The following is a 20,732-nucleotide window of genomic DNA, read 5'->3' as shown; positions in this document are numbered from 1 at the left end:
TTGCGGGATTCGCGGGGCCCGCTGGTTTTATCAGTCGTGACGAGTGACTGTGTAAAAAATCGTCAATCGGTCAGCTGACAGCCCGGGCCCTCAGGAGGTCCGGGCCGGGGTGTGACCACCCCCCCTACACCCCCGGTAGTTCCGCCGCTGGGTGCGTACCCTAAGAGACACACGGGGGAGAACAATGCAAACTTCTTTACGTTTTTGAGAAGATATACGAAACTCCAAAACAAACCAACAGCAACACAGTGTGAAATTGGGGCAGGCCAAGAGAGTATGTGGAGTGCTGAGCTCAGATTCATACGAGGTTTCCGCCGGACACACACTGGTCTGATGAACCCATTCTGACCTGAGATCAGATTCTAAAAATGTCAGTCGCTCTTCGATTTTTCAAAAATAGCAGACCTACAAGCTCGTATCGCGCCACTCGGTGGCGCGATACGAGCTTGTAGGTCTTGAGCTTGTAGATCTGCTATTTTTAAATAGCTAAAGCATAACATGATGCTGACACCAAGCAGTGTGCAGGGTGTTTGTCAGGCCTGGCTGCAGACGGCTTGTCGGGGAGCTGGTGCTGTCGAGGCTACCGCTGGCTGGCTGGCTGGCTGGCTGGCTGGCGGGCAATGACGGATGACAGGGAGACAGTGGACCACTTCCATCCGCTGATCCGTGCAAACCGGCTTTAGCTAATGGCCACAAGCTCTGACTGCTCTCTCTCTCTCTCTCACACACACACACACACACACACACACACACATACAGTACACACACACACACGTTTGTATCACTATAGTTATGAGGACATGAACATTTCAACGTGAACAAAGTGAATATCATTTTTATGTCATCAATGTTTGTCAATTGTTTTTCCACCGTAAACCCTAAAGCCGAAAATAGCAGATCTACAAGCCCGCCAGTGCGTAGTGGTGTGACGCATTATGAGCTTGTAAATTGGCTATTTCCGGTGTACCATGCAGACCGGTGTGCAACTGAGCATACTCCATCTCCAAACCCCTAAACATAACGTCTACATATACATATTTTTGTCTAAATTCACAATTTTAAAATTGAAACTTTGTTCCAGACACACAGGGGGTCCATGCAGTACATGCAAGTCATTGACATCAAACATAACAAATGACACAATGAAAAATCACACCAGTGTGAACCGAGTGGTGCAACTCCCGTCCATTGGTTCTCTGTATCGTTCCAATTTGTATCGTTCCAATTTCTTCTCTGTGTCGTTCCAACTTCTTCTCTGTATCGTTTGCGTCCAGCAGGTGGCAGCCATGTCACATACTTCTCTCGTTCCAATTTCACGCATGCGCACACCACTCATGCTCGCACAGGTACACACATCACAGACAGGTACACAGGCACACGGACATTGCATGCTGGATGTAGAAGTGGTTGCACCACTTAACCCATTCTGACCGGGCACCCATTTTGGTGTCAGCATCATGTTATGCTTTAGCTATTTAAAAATAGCAGATCTACAAGCTCATATCGCGCCACTACGAGCTTGTAGGTCTGCTATTTTTGAAAAATCGAAGAGCGACTGACATTTTTAGAATCTGATCTCAGGTCAGAATGGGTTCATCAGACCAGTGTGTGTCCGGCGGAAACCTCGTATGAATCTGATCTCAGGTCAGAATGGGTTAAAAAAAGACTCCTCGAGGATCCATAGAGAGCCTCACGTGTGGAAACGTTACAAATCTTTTTTTCTCCTTTTTTTTTTTTACATTGCTCTCGTGAGGACCCTTACAAGTATAGTAATACAAGTGCACGTGCACGGCTACACGCAACACACGCTGTCCTGGCTGGCACTATATACTGTAGTAACCCCCCCCCCGCACACACACACACACACACACACACACACACTCACCTCCGCCGCTGCGTGATGTAGACTCAGCATGGGGGTGTCAGTGGGAAGCTGTCAGACGCCGCAGTTCCAGTACATCACGTTGTCTCAGTGCATCTGTTAACGTTCCATTACACTCTTCTTATAGCCTCCCGTTTCGGTTTGATTGTTGATTGTTGATCTTTTCTGTGCGTTCGTAGTATACTCCCGGTGACCACTCAGTTCTCGTGGAATTGTATGAACTGTTTGATTGTCAATATCATGACATGTACACAGCTTGCGAAGCAAAACAAAAATGTTTTGATTTGTGTTGTTTCCCTCTTGATTCATTCTGTCTTGATGTCAACACAGTACTAACTGGTTGAGAGAGGACACATTTCACTGATAATACGAATATCCCCCAAATAAAACAAGACTGGTTCCGATAGCAGCGTGTTTTCAACATGGTGGCTCTTTTTTTACTTCAAACGAAGGTTAACCCAGATTATACGACGGGAGAAGATCCGACCAAGCGATCAGATTGGTTGAAATATGGGCTCAAATAGCAAGCCTCACAGTCACAGCACACCTAGCCGTTCTCAAACGAAACTAATAAACATATAAAAGCTGTGCATGCTGACCAGACGGAGTCTCGGCAGAGAAGTGGCTGGCAGTTTGCATGGGACGTTTCTGGCATATTATCTTTTTTTTATTAATTTCTATCCAATATCTTAATTACAACGATTTGATTCTTTGTGTTTAGTTTGGTAAAAGTTGTCAGTGGACCGGCTGGGTAAACTAGTGACTCTAATCACTGATAAAAGATAAAAGAGATAACACTTGCAGAAAGGCTGTCATTTTGAGAGTGGAATTCCCCCGCAATTTTATGTTTTATTTTGACGGCAATATTACACTCGAGGGTGGCTTCTTACAATTTACAATTTACAATTTAGGCATTTAGCAGACGCTCTTAATCCAGAGCGACTTACATTAAGCAAGAACAAAAAAGCATGGGAATACATCACAAAAAAGCATTTATCATGAAACATGCGTAAGCTAAGAAAGTAACAGTGGAATATCTATATTATGAGACTATACATATAAACTATACATATATACTACTATACGTGCTATGACTATATACAATGCAATTATAGTGCTGTCTACATAACACGCTATAAGTCTATCAAATGCTATCTAAGTCTACAGAAATGCTATCTTCAGTGATGCTTTTCACATACGATGATCAGCTCTGCTCAGGAGGCGGTGGCACTTACTTGAAATCATCGTATCTAGGTTTCAATTCAAATGAAAATATTTCCTTCCATTTAACAGATTCTATACATAGGACGTCTGAGAACGTCATAAGGATCCCGAAATATTAGTACTATTGACGTGTGAGGACGTCCTAGCGACGTCCCAGCGACGCGGGGCGAGATAAGAATATTCCGAATTTTTCCTATTTTTTTTTTTTTGGCATTTCGCTTTCCGCTTGCCGTATGCTAACGCTCTGTGCAACTATTAGCTTGTCATTGACTCCCATGTTAGCGCGGCGGAAAGAATGACTCGTATCTCCTAATCCAGGGCGCTCTCTCCGTGGTGATGAATGGATCGATATGCTGGCGCTTCATTTCTGCTCCTCATCCGTCTCTCCCGCAAAATATGAACGGTTTTTGGAGCGTAAAACAATATATTAAGATGACCGGGGATGTGAGGTCCCTTTGTAAAGTCAACTTTTTTAGGCAAGTGTTTCCTGTTTCATGGCTTTCAAAGTAAAAGCGATCAGACAACTCTGGCACTCTATAGCCTTTATTTTGAAGGCACTTCCTGTACTAAATGTGTTAATTCCACCATGTCCTCCTCCTTTCCTGCCTTTCACCCCCCTCTCTCTCTCTCTCTCTCCCCCTCCCCACCTCTCCCCATACTGTAGCAGAGTTGATGTACACGGTGGAGCTGGCAGGGGGCTTGGGGGCCATCTTGCTGCTGCTGATCTGCACGGTGACGCTCTACAAGTGCTACCGCATCGAGCTCATGCTCTTCTACAGGAACCACTTTGGCAGCGAGGACCTGGACGGAGGTAACGTCGAGCTTTTTGACCCATTCTGACCTCAGATCAGGTTCATACGAGGTTTCCGCCGGACACACGCACTGGTCTGATTAACCCATTCTGACCTGAGATCAGATTTAAAAAAAAATGTCAGTCGTTCTTCGATTTTTCAAAAATAGCAGACCTACAAGCTCGTAGCGCGCCACTCGGTGGCGCGCTATGAGCTTGTAGATCTGCTATTTTTCAATAGCTAAAGCATGACATGATGCTGACACCAAAATGGGTTCCCGTTCAGAATGGGTTAACATCTTGATCGTCATCTTATAATTATTGGCTGCTAAGGTGTGGTATAAAGCACTGTTTCCCAAAAAACAGGGTCAGGACCCATTTGAGGGTCGCTGACATATTTTTGTATGGGTGCCTTTATTTTTTCCTCATTTCCTCATTTTTTATATATATATATATATATATATATATATATTATTTCAAAACATTTTCCCAAAATAAGAAATTTCCATGAAATAAAAAAACAAATTCAATGATTTTTTTTCCAGTCATTTCATGAAGAAAGAAAAGACAAATCTAAGAAATTCTATGTATTAGAAAGATGTAGGGCGCGTTCGGCTATGCACACCGGGAATGTGGTCAGTTTGTTGAGTGTGGTGGGCGGTGACGTCACAGAGTGCGTTCAGTGTGCCTTATTTACGAACGACCAGTTACAACACACCATTCACACTGAGCAACCCTACCCTGAGGGTAGGGTTGCTCAGTGCGTGCACTCGGCACACCCGGTGCGCAGCGCACTGGATTTTAGAACGACAACGCACTGAGTGCACTGAATAAACGAACGACAAGAGAGCACATGTGGTATACTTTCCCCGTGTGTGTCAGTCAGTATGAAGAGTGAAGACGAAAAAGCAGGACAAAGGTTTCTCCGGATCTTAGCGTTTATTTGGTAAAACACAAAGAGATTCCAATTCGCTACAAAACAAGCATGTCTCAAAACGGTACACGCCAATGTCTGTTCCAACCAGCCTAGGGGAGCCAAATGTTTAGACTCGTTCGAACAGCCTAGTTCACAAGAAAAACAAGGTGTTATATACAGATCTGATCCCCCCTCCTCCAGTAGCTGAACCAGGCACTTCCTGACTCTTTTGACCAATGAAAGTAGCCCAGAGTCATGTTTCACAGAGTTACAGAGGCGGGCCTCTCTGGCTAGACATGAGTATCTAACCTTACATTAAAACACCAGATTACTACTTTACAGATCCCATGACAAATTGTAGTTAAAACATAAACCGGTCTTTTAGATGAAACTGAGCACTCTAGTGAACGTAGTTAATTATAACAGAACTGAAATGGAAGTGAATTAAAACAGTATTGACCCAGTAACTCAGTAGCCTAAGAGTAAGAACTCCTCTCGGCTCTGCTATCAGGGCTATGCAAAACACAGGTTCTTGTGGCAGACAATAGGATCTGGTTTCATTCACACCTCTGAGCTGCCTCAAAGGTTTTTTAGAACAATAGATGTTAAATTTAGTCAGAAGCCCCTGAGTGAAAGACCTTCTGTTGCATGGGATCACTAAAACATTTTACTTGACTCAGTGAAAATAGTACCATAGTTATTTAGTTAGTTAATTTATAGAAAATTATACGACACACACCAGTGCGTTCAGGGCACATTTCCGAACGCGCCCGTAGTAGCGAAAACAGCTGATCTAAACAATCTCACAATCTCTGAGCTTGTGCAGTAGAGCTGCTATTTTCACTAGTTTTGGGTCCCAGGTAAAACATCAAATGTATCTTTTGGGTCAATAGCTAGCAAAACGTTTGGGAACCACTTTGTATGGAGGGTATATTATGTGCGTGCATAAAGTGAGTGGCAAGTCCAGTTGCAAAGTGAGTTTAACGTTGTTTAATGCAATCAGATAGGACTTTTCTGTTTGGATGTACAGTATGGGCTGTAAGAAAGTCATTTTCTCACCACTCGGAGCTAACTAAAGTATTGCTGCATAACTTCCAGGTATGATGAAGATGTCACGCGCATATCACCTATAATAGCCCATTCTGACCTGAGATCAGATTCATACGAGGTTTCCGCCGGACACACGCTGGTCTGATGAACCCATTCTGACCTGAGATCAGATTCTAAAAATGTCAGTCGTTCTTCGATTTTTTTTCAAAAATAGCAGACCTACAAGCTCGTATCGCGCCACTCGGTGGCGCGATATGAGCTTGTAGATCTGCTATTTTTAAATAGCTAAAGCATAACATGATGCCGACACCAAAATGGGTGCCCGGTCAGAATGGGATAATAGCCATCTAATATAGCATGGCATTGGCTATGAATCCTTGTACAGTTAACTTCTGTATCACTCTGTGCGCTATGAAAACAGAAGTATTGAAAAAAGGTTGAAATGGTAAATGAGTTACATTATTTCCATTATTAGAAACTTGCTGCATAACACCGTACGCAAACGTTGCATAGCAACCTGCCTTGTGTGTGCGCGCAGGCTGCTTGGAAAGATTATTATCATTATGAAACTGTTATTGCAAAGGGGTTATAATTGGAACATGGACGACTGTTTGGACGTGTGTATGATTTTGATACTGCCATTTTGGTAAGTGTTTTATAAAAGCATGAACTCGCAAACCCGGCCTGTCGTGAGTTATCGCTTACACAGGCGGTAATGACATATATACATTATGCAATGTACCTGTGCATTAATGCATGTACACAGGAGGCACTGTGATAGTATACATTATGCATAGTACTTGTTTGTATCATACTTGTTTGTGTTATGTACGTACATAGAAGCATGAGGAGGTAATATTATATGCATCATACTTGGTTCTTGGATCTACAAAGGAGATATTATATCGGGTGGAATTTATTTTAACGTACGTCCAAAACCGTTACCTTTCAGAACAGGTAAATAAGGAAACCTGCGTTCCAATGTGGTTATTATTTAGCCACAAAGCTCTTTTTAATACTTTTCCATGGTTACATACTTATAAAACCCTCAGACACAGTGAACCACTTTCAAAAGATTTCCGAAGTATAGAAAATAGCTGATCTATACAAGCTCACGACGTGTCGCGAGCTTGTAGATCGGCTATTTTGTAGTCGCGGCACGCTTTGCGCGGTGAGGTATAGGGAATGCATTCATGAATCATCTGCAACCACATTATGCAGATATAGCACTTGTTTTTGTGTTTGTGTTCTTGATTGTTTTGTGTATGCACACAGGCGGTAATGGGGGCTAAACGGGGTGATTGTTGCGGCCACGCAGATAATCATTAAATAATCAATTTCCAAACGCTTGTATAATGTCATGTTGAACCGGTTGAAGGTGAGGTGAGGTGAGGTAAGCGAAAACAAAACAGTAAGTTGATGCTGTATCCAGGGCTGCACGTAAGCGGTGCGCCAGCGCGCATGCCTCGTCAAAATTCAAAATGCGCTGTCAATCAAGCGCCGGGAAGCGCTTCTGCGTATACCAACAGCCGGGGCCGCCTGGAATGATTATTATGGCCCAGAATACTAGTCAATTCTGTGGCGAGAGCATTTTCCCACCGACTGCCACTCAAAGTGGCTACTGGCCAGTCACAGCACGTCTTGCACAAGTGCACTGGCCATTGTGGCCAATCACAGCGCGTCCTTACTCAAAAGGGGGGAGGATTCCATGCTGCTTTCTGCTGGGAGGAGGGCGGTTGACAGGAGGACAGGAGTTTACTACTGAGGAAACCTGACCTGATAGTTTCGTCTTCTCCGTTTCAGATAGCAAACTACCGTAGTCCCCGGTGTAAAAGGGCATGCTTTGGATGCTTTGCACTCTTACCATTCGCCGCTGTGCTTGTGTTTGTTTTCCGGCTGCTGGAGCAGCATGGTTGCTCGTGTGAGATGCCGTCTCTCACAGCCTATAGGCACCGGCCGCCGACTTTTTACGGGTACTAAGGTTTTAGTTCCGACATAGTGGAGTGGGAAGAGTTTAAAGCATTGCGGACTGGCACTGCTGCTGCCCAACACGAACACTGTGTCTTGACATACAGTACTGTCCCTTATTATCGTAAAGTCGGGTAGTGTACACTGTTTATTTTTGCACCGAGGAGCCATGTGTGTCTGACTGTCTGACTACGTCGCCTCGGCTAAAAACAAAAGGGAAGCCTGATGTATGCTTCGCCGTACGATGTGTCGCATGTTAAAAAAATAGCTGATCTGCAAGCTCACAACGTGTCGCGACACGTTGTGAGCTAGTAGATCGGTTATTTAGGAAGTATTAAGTTGTTTTTATTAGAATATGCATTCCATAGGGCTGGACCACACATGGACCTAGATTTTAGCAAATTTAGATTTCTTTTAATAACGGGATGAATCTACAACAAGAGCCATTCTAGGGCTAAATCTAGAGTTGCAATACCCTCCATTGACTCCCCACTCATCCAATAAATATCGTTATAGCTATAAGTTATTCATCCCTCTTTTATCCATCCGGCGAGACGGGTCGCCGCATTTTAGGAGCACCAAGAAACTCCTCCAGGTGCTCCTCTGAGGACTAGACCAAAAAAAGTTGTGTGCAGCCCTGCCTATATCAGACTTAAGACCGTGAAACATACCAACAGAAAAACACAACGCCACACGAAGCCGCCACGCAACTCACCTGATCGCAACACAACCTGACCCGGCATACCACAGCACCTTAAAGGACCACTTCACCACTTTTCAACCTAGCTTCATATAATAGGTCCTCACTAATAATCATGAAAAAACCGTCTTCCAGTGACATCATCGATCCAATCCAATCCACTTTATTTATATAGCACGTTTTAAAACTCAGAGTTTACAAAGTGCTGTACAGGAGAATAAAATAAAATAAAAACAAGTGCACTAAAGCTACCACACAGAAAAACAACAGCGAGAAAACAAAGTACAAACAGTGACAACAACTGAGACACATTACAGAAAACAACAGAAAAACAACAGCATCACAGTGAGACAAAACATATACAAGGACCAAAGGAACTCAAGCGGCGTTAAAAGCCAAGGTAAAGAAGTGGGTCTTCAGGCGGGATTTAGATGGGGAATACAAGCTAATAGAAGCTGCAGTCTTTCTAGTCCTGAAAAGTTGCAATGCGAAAATGGAAGCCATCGTTCTCACGATAATGAAAATCTAAACATTTTTGTAAAAAAATCTAATTTAAAAAAGAATCTGCATAATGATGATGATGATGTCACTGGAAGACGGTTTCTGAACTGCCCACAGCCCTCCTATGAGACACAGACTGAGTAGAAAGAAATCGTGCCATACCTATTATATGAAGATAGGTTGAAAAGTTGTGAAGTGGTCCTTTAACGTGCACTGCCTTCGCTATTTTCACAAACGCCTCAACTCCCACAATTCCACGTGCTTGTCAGGGTGGGTGGTCCCCGCCCTCCCCAGGTTCAAATATGATTATTGCGAATGCAGTGATTGCGAAGTGAGCACTAACTATGAGACCCTGCAGATCATGTCTGTGTGTGTGTGTGTGTGTGTGTGTGTGTCTGTCCCGCTGTTACACCACCCGCCCGCCACCAGAGGGCGCAGCTGTATCACACAAGACACACACACGCACGCACGCACTCACACACACACACACACAACTTAACTTAAAAAAACGTAACTTAAAAAAAACTTAACTTAAAATGAAAAAGAAAAAACTTAACTTAAAAAAAACTTAAAAAACACTTAACTTCAAAAAACTTAAAAATAAAATCTTAAAAAAACACAAAAAACTTAACTTCAAAAACAACTTTAAAAACGCTTAACTTCAAAAAACTTAACTTCAAAAAACACAAAAAAACTTAACTTAATTTTTTTTTAAACACTTAACTTCAAAAAACTTAACTTAAAAATAAAATCTTAAAAAAGTATGTAATTCATTCTAATTGTTGTTATTGCCATTTACGAGCTGCGTTCGCTTCCCGCGTTTGCGCGTCTTACTTGTATTTTTGGATGGTCACGGCTCAAAGGTTTGGGAACTGTGGAGGAGCTGTTGACTGGAGAACATGCAAACTGGCTCTATAAATCCAGCTATTACACCACTGACAGTTAAGTGTCTCCTTGAACGTCTACATCAATAATGTTACTGTATCATGCAAACCCAGCCGCAACATAATCAATACATTATTTACTAATTCATTAGAACCTATATTTTTATCTGCCCTTTTTCTTTCACGGCATCGCCTCTGTCAGTCAGGTATTCGAAGGGCCATGACTGCTATACATACTTAACCCATTTTGGTGTTGGCATCATGTCGTGCTTTAGCTATTGAAAAATAGCAGATCTACAAGCTCGTAGCGCGCCACCGAGTGGCGCGCTACGAGCTTGTAGGTCTGCTATTTTTTGAAAAATCGAAGAGCGACTGACATATATAGAAGACATTTTTAGAATCTGATCTCAGGTCAGAATGAAAACTGTCAGGATGTATAGAAGACATTTTTATAATCTGACCTCAGGTCAGAATGGGTTAAGCCATCTGAACCCGGGTTCTCCCCCCCGTAGGAGTTCTACCGCACTTGCAAGATGGAAATCCCCGGCTTGGCCTGCAGGGGGGGATATTGTGCGGTTAGTAGCGAACTACTTTTCATCCAGTAGGTGACCTACGTACAGTAGCAGACACCACCACCAGGGTTGTCCAAAGGAGGAGCAGGGAGACCTCCTCCAACCACAGCAGACGTGCTAAAGTTATATTCTACTATACCAAGGGTTTTCAAACAAGGTTTTCGGCTGCTATTGTAGCATCCGAACTTTCCAGGACTAGAAAGCCTGCCGTTCCTATTAGCATTATTATTATTATTATTATTATTATTTTTTTTTTTTATAGCACTTTTCATACATAAATGCAGCTCAAATTGCTTCACAGGGCAGGACACAAAAATAAAATACAATAAAACACAAGTAGTTAAAATGATAGAACAATAGCAGAGAACAAAACCGAATATAAGAACATAAAATAAATAAAAACACATACAAAAATAAAAATAAAACTCAACTAAAAGCAAGGGTGAAGAGGTGAGTCTTGAGTTGAGATTTAAAAATGTCTACAGAGGGTGCGTGTCTGAGCTCGAATGGAAGTTTATTCCAGGCTGTTGGGCCATAGAAGCAAAAAGCTGCCTCACCATACTTTTTTGTGCACATTCTTTTAGGCACTTCAAGTAGGCCAGCATTGGAGGACCTGAGGGGGCGGCTAGGGACATACTGTATCTAGGTAGGCAGTCACGGAGGTACGGAGGTGCGAGACCATTGAGAGCTTTATAGACAAGTAACAGAATTTTAAAGTCAATCCTAAAAACATGGGGGCGGGGAAGGGTGTTCGTTGGGAGAGGCTGATCGTCCAAGCGTCGCCGACCCGCCAGGAGAACGAGAGAGCGAAGGATATTAAGACAGCTGGAGGGACAAGGCAAAGAGCGATGGAGAGTTATTAGTGTTTTTAAGGAAGAAAAAGTCTCTCTATCCTTCTGCTGCCGACACTCCTGCCCCCAAGGCCTGTTTCTCTGTGATGGATGCTACCGTACATCACACTTTTCAATGAAGAGTGACACCTCGTCTACACACAGGCAAGGAGTGAGCGTTCCAACAGCAATATAATATCGCGCGAAGAACGGACATGGGAGCGTCGGTGGCGCGATATGAGCTTGTAGATCTGCTATTTTTCAATAGCTAAAGCATGACATGATGCCGACACTAAAATGGGTGCCCGGTCAGAATGGGCTAATTGAAAAACGTGTTCTAATGAGATGTCATCGTTCGTTCGCTCGCTCGCATGACTGGCAGTGTAGATGAGGTGTCATTACTGTTACCATTTTTGTGGTACTGTACTTTCACAGTTTTACTTGAGTATTATGTCCATTTCTCTAATAGTTATACTTCTGCTCCACTACATCTCAGAGGCGAATGTTTGTATTTTTTTACTGCCAATTATCTGAAAACTTGAGAAATGAGACATTCTGCATAATAATGAGACCCTTTACTTTTGCTTCTTTTAAGTATATATTGATGATATACGTGCCTTGATATACTGTACATGTATTACTTTTGTACTTTCACTCAAGTCACAATTTCAAGAGTATTTCTACATTATGTTTTATTGCTATTTGTAGAACAAAATGGGAGTAGGCCTACTTCTTCCAATCCTCAAATCAGAAAAGTAGACGCTAAGAAGGAGAATAGTATAAGTATATGAGTAAATGAAATACATAAAACGTGTCATTCCTTGAGCTTATAATGCCAAACGGCGGTTGTCTCCTTTAATCGCGGCAGCCGGAGTGAGTGCTCGGCGAGGGGAAATAGATTGTCTTATTTGTTCTGGGATATAAAGAGGGATCAGGTTCAATAAAACACACAAAGCGCACTGCCTCCACACAGCTCTCTGGAGACAGACGGACAGACAGACGGACACCACACCACCACCTAGCCTCCACACAGCTCTCTGGAGACAGACAGACACCACACCACCACCTAGCCTCCACACCACCACCCCACGTTTTTAACCCATTCTGACCTGAGATCAGATTCATACGAGGTTTCCGCCGGACACACACTGGTCCTAATGAACCCATTCTGACCTGAGATCAGATTCTAAAAATGTCAGTCGCTCTTCGATTTTTCAAAAATAGCAGACCTACAAGCTCGTATCGCGCCACTCGGTGGCGCGATATGAGCTTGTAGATCTGCTATTTTTCAATAGCTAAAGCACGACATGATGCCGACACCAAAATGGGTGCCCGGTCAGAATGGGTTAAGTATTTTATTGAATGTTCCACAACATTTTACAAAGTATATCACAGTACGTATATCAATACGTCCACCACCACAGACACCACAGCCCCCGCCCCATACGATACTGTCTGGAGACAGACAGACAGACCACCCCATGGTCCCCACCCCATACATTTTCTGAGCTCAATTGCACCCAAAAAGGTTCAGTTTTCACTGTTTTGCCGGTTTTCATTGCAGCTCAAACGGCTCCACAGACACCGAGAAAATCCCAGACCACAGAAAATCCACTGAATGTTCAAAATTCAGATTTTTTTTTTGGGTGTAATTTGAGGTCATAAAACCTAAAAGACAAACGGAAAATTTAAAAATTATAATGAATCTCATGAAACCTTTAACCCATTCTGACCTGAGATCAGATTCTAAAAATGTCTTCTACATCCTGACAGTTTTTCATTCTGACCTGAGATCAGATTCTAAAAATGTCTTCTACATCCTGACAGTTTTTCATTCTGACCTGAGATCAGATTCTAAAAATGTCTTCTATGTCAGTCGCTCTTCGATAAAAATAAATATATAGCAGACCTACAAGCTCATAGCGCGCCACTCGGTGGCGCGCTATGAGCTTGTAGATCTGCTGTTTTTCAATAGCTAAAGCACGACATGATGCTAACGCCATCAGCATCAGCATGAAAAGTAGCGGATATGGATGCTCGCGCTGCGTTTTGAGCTCGTCGATCTGCTGCTTTTGGCGGTTTCGAATTTGAATCCTGAAAAAGTGGCATTTTTTGCATGGACATGTGAGCTTTCTTTGCCGACAGAGGCCAGCATAGATAGATGGCTAGATGGATAGATAGATAAGATGAGACAGGCAGACAGACAGACAGGCAGAAGACAGACAGACAGACAGACAGACAGACAGGCAGAAGACAGACAGACAGACAGACAGACAGACAGACAGGCAGACAGACAGGTTTTCCACAGACTATAGAATGGTTTAGTGGCAGTGAACAGAGATCTCATCTCTATGGTAACCACGGCACAGAAAAAAACAAGTGGCGGATGCTTTGAGAAATCAGGTGCTAGCTCCCCGCGTCTCCTCTCCTGTTCATCAGCACACGCCATTACACCTCAGTTTTTGTGACGTTAATGAGCACCAGTATGTACCAGTAGGGGTGCTGTAGGGGCGCTGTTGTGCCAGAAACAGAGAGAGAGAGAGAGAGAGCTGCACTGTTGCCTGCTAATGAGAGAGAGAGAGGAGGGGAGGGGGAGTGTCGCCTCACAGCTATAGAAGGTCCTGGGTTCGATTCCCGCTCGGGACGCTGTGGGTGCTGGTGGCGTGTTTCCTCCTCCGCGTCATCAGTGCCCATACCTGAAGGGGTAACAAGTCTACTCGCCCCGTTTCTGTTTTACTCCCAGAATCTTCCCCAGTGAGGGGTGGGAGAGGCTGGACAGCAGACGGCTGGACTTTGAATTTCTCTAACTATAAACTTTCATGACAGCAGAACAGCCTAAGTACAAATATAATTTATGAAAAGCTACTACAGTGAAGTCTGTTCACAGAAATTGTTGTAGGATATGTGGGGATTATCTGACGAGGTACCATTTGAGTGGGCAAAACCTTACATATACTAAATAATACTAAATTGTTTATAGGTTCAATATAAGTCAAATAATATAGCCTTTCCACAGGAGTATCTTTTTATATTTTTCCAAAAAGAATACAAACAGCCAATAGCATATTACAAGTTATCCCCCTCACTGAGGAAAATTCCGGGAGGAAAAACGGGCACGCACCGGGGCGAGTAGTCCAGTATTCCCCGAAGGCGGGGTTTGGTGAAAGGGCCTTTCTGTGTGGAGTCTGCATGTTCTCCCCGTGTCCCCTATAGGGTAGATACCCTCACAAAAAACATGCAGTAATCCTGGTCACTAAACTGCCTCCCCCTGGCCAGCCGGGGCGCCTGATGGAGGGGAAAGGAACTGGTTGGAATAACGTGTTCCTTCCACGCGCTACGTCCAACCAGGGAAACTCCCCCCCTGTCAGGTGTAAAGGAGCAACTTGGACACTCAGGCACGAAGGAAGCATGAGTTCAAGTCCGTTGCTCTCCCCTTGTCCCCCATATATGGGGACTAGGTTGGTGGAGGGTGTGTAGAGCCCAGGATCACATTAGATGATTGACACAGGGGTGAAAAATGGGTTACAAAATCGTGGGATAAAAAAAATATATAAAAAAAAAAAAAAGGAGGGGAGGGGGGAGAGAGAGAGGGGGGAGTTGCACCACTCGGTTCACACGGGTGTGAATTATTTTCCCCACACTGAACCTTTTCATCTCCTCCACACGCTGACCACATTTATCTTGGTGTTTCCAGCAGCGCTCGTCAACGTGTCGTCGGTGGTGGAATGGGAGATTTTGTATCGACACCAAAAACATATCTACCCGGGTTACAAGTAAACGTGACTTGTACAGTATTCAACATTTTTGTTGATTAAAAATACAAAGTCACGTACCAGATATTTTAAGTACTCATTATACAGAAAGTCCCATTTCAAATTATACACATGTTTTTTAGAAAATAAGTGAGAGTCCCACAACACCGGTTCTATATTTGGTCTCTCTGTTCTTTTCTATTGAGACATTTGGATCCTATCGGCCGGACACAGCCTTTGACACCATCCTGTCTCTGGTTTGACCAGAATGATAATTTCTCCCCTGAGCAAGCAGGTATGGTCTATTTATAGCTCAGTGGTAAAAAAAAAAAAACTAAAACACAGAAATATTACTTTGGAAACAAAAATGTGTGTCCCAAATTGGGAAAATGGTATGCAATACCTGTTGTTGTTGACTGAGAAGTGGACTGGTTAACCCATGTTGGGCGGGATAACCCCTTTTGGCGTTTGAAACATCATGTTGTAATTTAGCTATTGAAAAATAGCAGATCTACAAGCTCGTAGCGCGCCACCGAGTGGCGCGCTACGAGCTTGTAGGTCTGCTATTTTTGTGAAAGTCGTGAAAATATTGATTTCGGAAAACCGGAGAAAATGTTGAGGTCAGTCCAGAATGGGTTAAGTAATCAAATGGCAAAGGGACACGTACAGTCGTACACTTTGTTCTTATTTTTTGGGGGGGGGAATCAATCACTCTTACAAGTTCAAACAGCTAATTTACATAATACTAAGGTTAGTAAACAATTGAAAATACATACAGTGATTATAATTATGAAAAGTATTCAAGGTTTTATAACATTAATTTTCATTTATTTTATTTTTTCTTTTTTCTTTTAGGTTTTATGACCTCAATTACACCCAAAAAACCTGAACTTTGAACATTCAGTGGATTTTCTGTGGTCTGAAGTTTTCTTTGGGGTTTTTTGGGCCTTTTGAGCTACAATGAAAACAGGCAACACAGTGAAACAGTGACATCTGCTGGCAAATCCCATTGACATATATGGGATTTGCAGTAAGTGATGTCACTTACTGCCGGCAAATCAGAGCACCTGTTTGAGCCAGAAAACCCCAGATCACAGAAAATCTACTGAATTTTAAAAGTTCATGTTTTTTGGGTGCAATTGAGATTAGAAAACCTAAAAAAAACAATTACAATTCCAAAACCTTTTTTTTAATGTCACAATCCCTTTAACAAGCTAAGAGTTTGTGAATAACTACATCGGATCCGACGTAGTTATATTGTTTAGGTTATGAACAAGTCGACACCGAGGACAAAACCATTTCCACTGCAGAGCGAGTTGAGGACTTCAAGTACCTCTGGGCCCGGACTGCCTCAACAGAACAGGATCTGAAGGTTCGGAGAGCACTTGTGTGTAAATCAGATATATGGGAGAAGACCATAAGAGGCGGCTGTTCATAGCTACTGTAGTGTTGAGTCAATACTGCTGTATGGGTGCCGAGACATGGACACTTACAATACAACAGGAAAAAGCCCTGGATGGGACAAGAATGCTACGAATGGCACTAGGTGTCACATGGACGGACCGCATCAGAAATGTGGACCTCTATGGGGACCTATACCACGGATCACGGACAAAGTAAATTGACCCTATGGGAGCCAGCCCAGGGCAAAGCCAGGAGGGGAAAGAAGCGTACCACCTAATGTAGACGTGCTGCGGCGCGACAGCTTGGCTGACAACACTGCAGAGCTCAAGGACCTGATGTTGGATAGGAAATTGTGGAGTGCAGCGATTCGGGAATCCCGAGTTGGTGTTGGCTATAGACCTCACTCTCGCAGGAACTAGTTTAGGTCATTTTTCTTCCCCCAGTACATGAAAAGTAACAGTTTCTGGACATGCGACATTTCCATCTGACAGCGATGGTTTACAATTACATCTTAAGGTTTTTGCGAGAAGGTGGACTTGTCATCAGCGCCCTTTAGTTAAAGAGTGCTATTGGCTTTCTGCCGGCTGGGGCTGGAATCGATAACAAGGCAGGGGCTTCGTTATTATTTATTTTTAGTACTCATTTTCTTTTCAATTATTATAATCTTTATCCCACAACGTTTGTATCGTGTAGACGTGTACCGGAAATCAACCTATAACTGGCTCGCAAGGGCTTCTGAGTCCAATTATGCAAAGTGAACGAGGGGGTATGGGCAGTCTTGAGTCGCTCTGCTCTTTGTTTGTGAGTCGGATTGTGGAAGTGGCTTAACCCATTCTGACCGGGCACCCATTTTGGTGTCGGCGTCATGTTATGCTTTAGCTATTGAAAAATAGCAGACCTACAAGCTCGTATCGCGCCACCGAGTGGCGCGATACGAGCTTGTAGGTCTGCTATTTTTGAAAAATCGAAGAGCGACTGACATTTTTAGAATCTGATCTCAGGTCAGAATGGGTTCATCAGACCAGTGTGTGTCCGGCGGAAACCTCGTATGAATCTGATCTCAGGTCAGAATGGCTCAATAACAAATGGTGGGACCATTTTTAGCTGGATAATCATGGTACGGAGCTAGAATTACGACGCATTGACTCTCCAAAGGTAACAAGCAGCAACCGCAACTTTTTATAATGTTAATTACGGCAATAAAGTGCATCTTATTTATATACATTTAACTAATGAAAAGCATTAACAAGCTAAGATTTTGTTACAACTACATCGGATCAGATGTAGTTATATTTTTTTAGGTTATCTTTAGGTTATATTGTTTAGGTTATCTTTTCCCCCAGTACAGTACATGAAAAGTAACAGTTTTTGGACACATTTTCTTTTCACAGTCAGTTGTGTAATATAAGCCTGGGTGCTACACTCCCTCTGCCAACCTGCTCACGTTCCTACTGTACTGGAATTGCATGGCCTCCATTAAATCTAATGGGATATCCAGGCGACGATTGTGCCTCAAATAATGGCTCCGGTTCAGAAGTTTCCGGTCCAACCTGTGTGGCTGTATGCGTCACCGTAACCCCCTGAAGCCCCCCAGCGGTGGTGGCGCTCAGAGGGGCCGAGGAGAGAGGAGAGAGAGGGACTTAACCACCCTCAGGGCTCTATTCTAGTCTGTTTTCACCCTTCATTCAATATCCTCACCGACGATAGCCGATAGACAAGCTCACTGTCTATTATAGGGTCTCCACAAAGTGTTCATATGGGGTTTCGGTCAAGCTCTGGATGTCCGAAGGTCATGTGCAGGCACAGTGCATGGAATAAATGCATTCGCCATGTATCCGAAGGAAGTCTGATCCAATCAATTTTAGATTTCTCCAGTTTAATCCTGAGTTTAAAGTTTTGTTGTGTTCAAGATCTGATTTTAGGCATGTTTAAGCCTCCAGGAAAATCCGTGTTGAGGTTCTTAATCCACTGTTTTTCATTCAAACGTCTTTGTCCTAAAACTGTCCAGTTGGGATTGTGTTGGAAGTCCAGCGCATTTTAGAGCTTCAAGGCCGTGAGCCATGAAATGTTGCACAAATCTTGTGGTTGTCTTTTTTTTGCATTGTTAATATTGTATCCGTGTTGTCCCAGCCTTGTACCTATATTGTTTTACCCGTTTCTCCGACATATTGTAAACCACATTTTTCACATGTGATTAAATAAATGCAGTTGCTCGTTCTGGTGGGGGGGTTAGAAACAACCAGAGAAATAACCACAGAACGGATATGTGGATTCCCGTGAAACTCTGTGTCAGTGAAGAGAGATGACCCGAAGAGATGAATGGGTTTTTTGGGTGGAAACGGTCAGAGGTTGAGAAAAGGTTCGCAATCCACATGTTTTTTTCCACAAGCTTTGCACTCCCCCAGGTGTGTTTGCTTCGTGTGCTTTTTTCAACCACCGCACGGCAACACAGACAAATTACGACTGGAGTAGTAATGGAATTGTTCACTCATCGATCGTGTTCCTGACTTACATAAAGACTTTGTTTCAGTCTTAATTTGAGATGCTTTTTGCCTAAGAGAAATCAATGATATGTTTTATACTGTCGTTTATGTTGAAGGCATAGTTATGGTAACTTTGCCCTGTGGTTACATAAAACAATACTCTCTATCTCTCTCTCTCTCTCTCCCCAACACAACACATCGTGTTGGATTATTCATTTTGCCTTTGCGGTATTTATGTAACATGATAATGTATGTATATTTCCGTTCGTAAATCATTATGCTAATGAAGTGCCATGTTTTTCCGAACATTCTGCATATATATTCTCAAATGGTCTGATTTTCATCAAAGCTCATTCTTGCAGTTTTGGGGAATTGACACAATTGACAATTAGTAGTGAATCATGATTATGTACGTGTACAACATATTGATATGAGGAGAGTCAAATAGTGGAAGAATAAATGAAAAGAAATGAACAACAGCTATTAAATATCGTCTCTGTCAGGTGGAAACCTCATACAGGTACAGTATGTCCAATGCTGTTACTTTTCATGATTCACGTTCAAAAATATCAAAAGTAGCCGATCTACAAGCTCGAAACGTGTTGCAAACCTTTTTTTTTAATGTATTTTGTGTGATGCTGTAGAATGGTCAAGCAGGGAGTAGATTTACCAAAAACACTGCCTGCCTGACATCAATGATATAATCAAAGATGGAAAATCCGTCCGAAACTGATCTTTCCCGGCGTCGGGAATGTGGTATATTGACCTTTAGTCTGTTAAATATGGCTGTGAATCTTTGGGTGTCCCACGATTCGATTTGATTTCCGATTCTTGGGGTCACGATGCGATTCAAAATCGATGAAAATTCGAAAGCAGTTTTTTTTCTCCAGATTCCAAACGATTGTCTATTCAAAATGATTCTCGATTCAATGCTACAATACATGTAGTACGGACTACAGTAACTTGAAAATGACTGAAGACATGATGTTTACTGTGATTAGGGTAAGCTTACATTTCATATCACAAACACCACGTAGTGTAAACTGTAACTGTAAGCAGAAAAAAAATCTAAAAAATTAATCAAATAAAAAATCGATTTTTGGAAATTTTTAATCGATTTTTAATCCTAATTCGAATCGATTTTTTTTTCATATACATTTTTAAATAGCAATAATACACGTTGTGAGCTTGTAGATGAGATTGTACATTTAAAATTATATTAAATATCCTTGCTCCAACTGTCCTCCGATTCAGACGACCCCCTCTCCCCACGTTGCTGCCGGCCCCCACTTTAATTTCACCAGAGGACATCTTCTTAACCCATTCTGACCTGAGATCAGATTCATACGAGGTTTCCACTGGACACACTGGTCTGATGAACCCATTCTGACCTGAGATCAGATTCTAAAAAAATGTCAGTCGTTCTTCGATTTTTCAAAAAATAGCAGACCTACAAGCTCGTAGCGCGCCACTAGCTTGTAGATCTGCTATTTTTCAATAGCTAAAGCACGACATGATGCCGACACCAAAATGGGTTCCCGTTCAGAATGCGTTAAATAGCTCTTGATAGCTCCCGTCTCCTTCCATGAGAAGAGCTATGGGAGGGACGGAGACGGAGATGGGTTCGGTCAGGTCCATTTTCAATGTCTCTCACATTACCCCTCCCCCTAAAGTTATCAAATTAATAGCATGCTTCTTCTCCTACTGAAATGCATTAGATTAAATTACAGAGGTGTCGGGCCATAGCCAGGTCGTCTTCCAGGCTATATACGAGTG

The 20,732-nt window shown here is 42.8% G+C and overlaps 1 protein-coding gene across 1 annotated transcript in view; it reads left to right on the top strand.

Moving 5' to 3' along the window:
- LOC310854144 (interleukin-1 receptor accessory protein-like 1) overlaps positions 1-20,732 on the top strand; it is a gene marked incomplete at its 3' end in the record, with an annotated part of 690,918 nt that overhangs the window by 654,938 nt on the left and 15,248 nt on the right. The window contains exon 9 of the mRNA XM_083758663.1: positions 3,771-3,917. Coding sequence (XP_083614789.1) covers positions 3,771-3,917 — 147 coding nt within the window. The remainder of the gene's footprint in view (positions 1-3,770; positions 3,918-20,732) is intronic.

This window comes from Protomyctophum parallelum (assembly GCF_964188405.1).
Source record: "Protomyctophum parallelum genome assembly, chromosome: 23".
In the NCBI taxonomy this organism is placed as follows: Eukaryota; Metazoa; Chordata; class Actinopteri; order Myctophiformes; family Myctophidae; genus Protomyctophum; species Protomyctophum parallelum.
The sequence above is the reverse complement of the archived record's forward strand: the minus strand, read 5'-3'. Positions and strand labels throughout refer to the sequence as shown.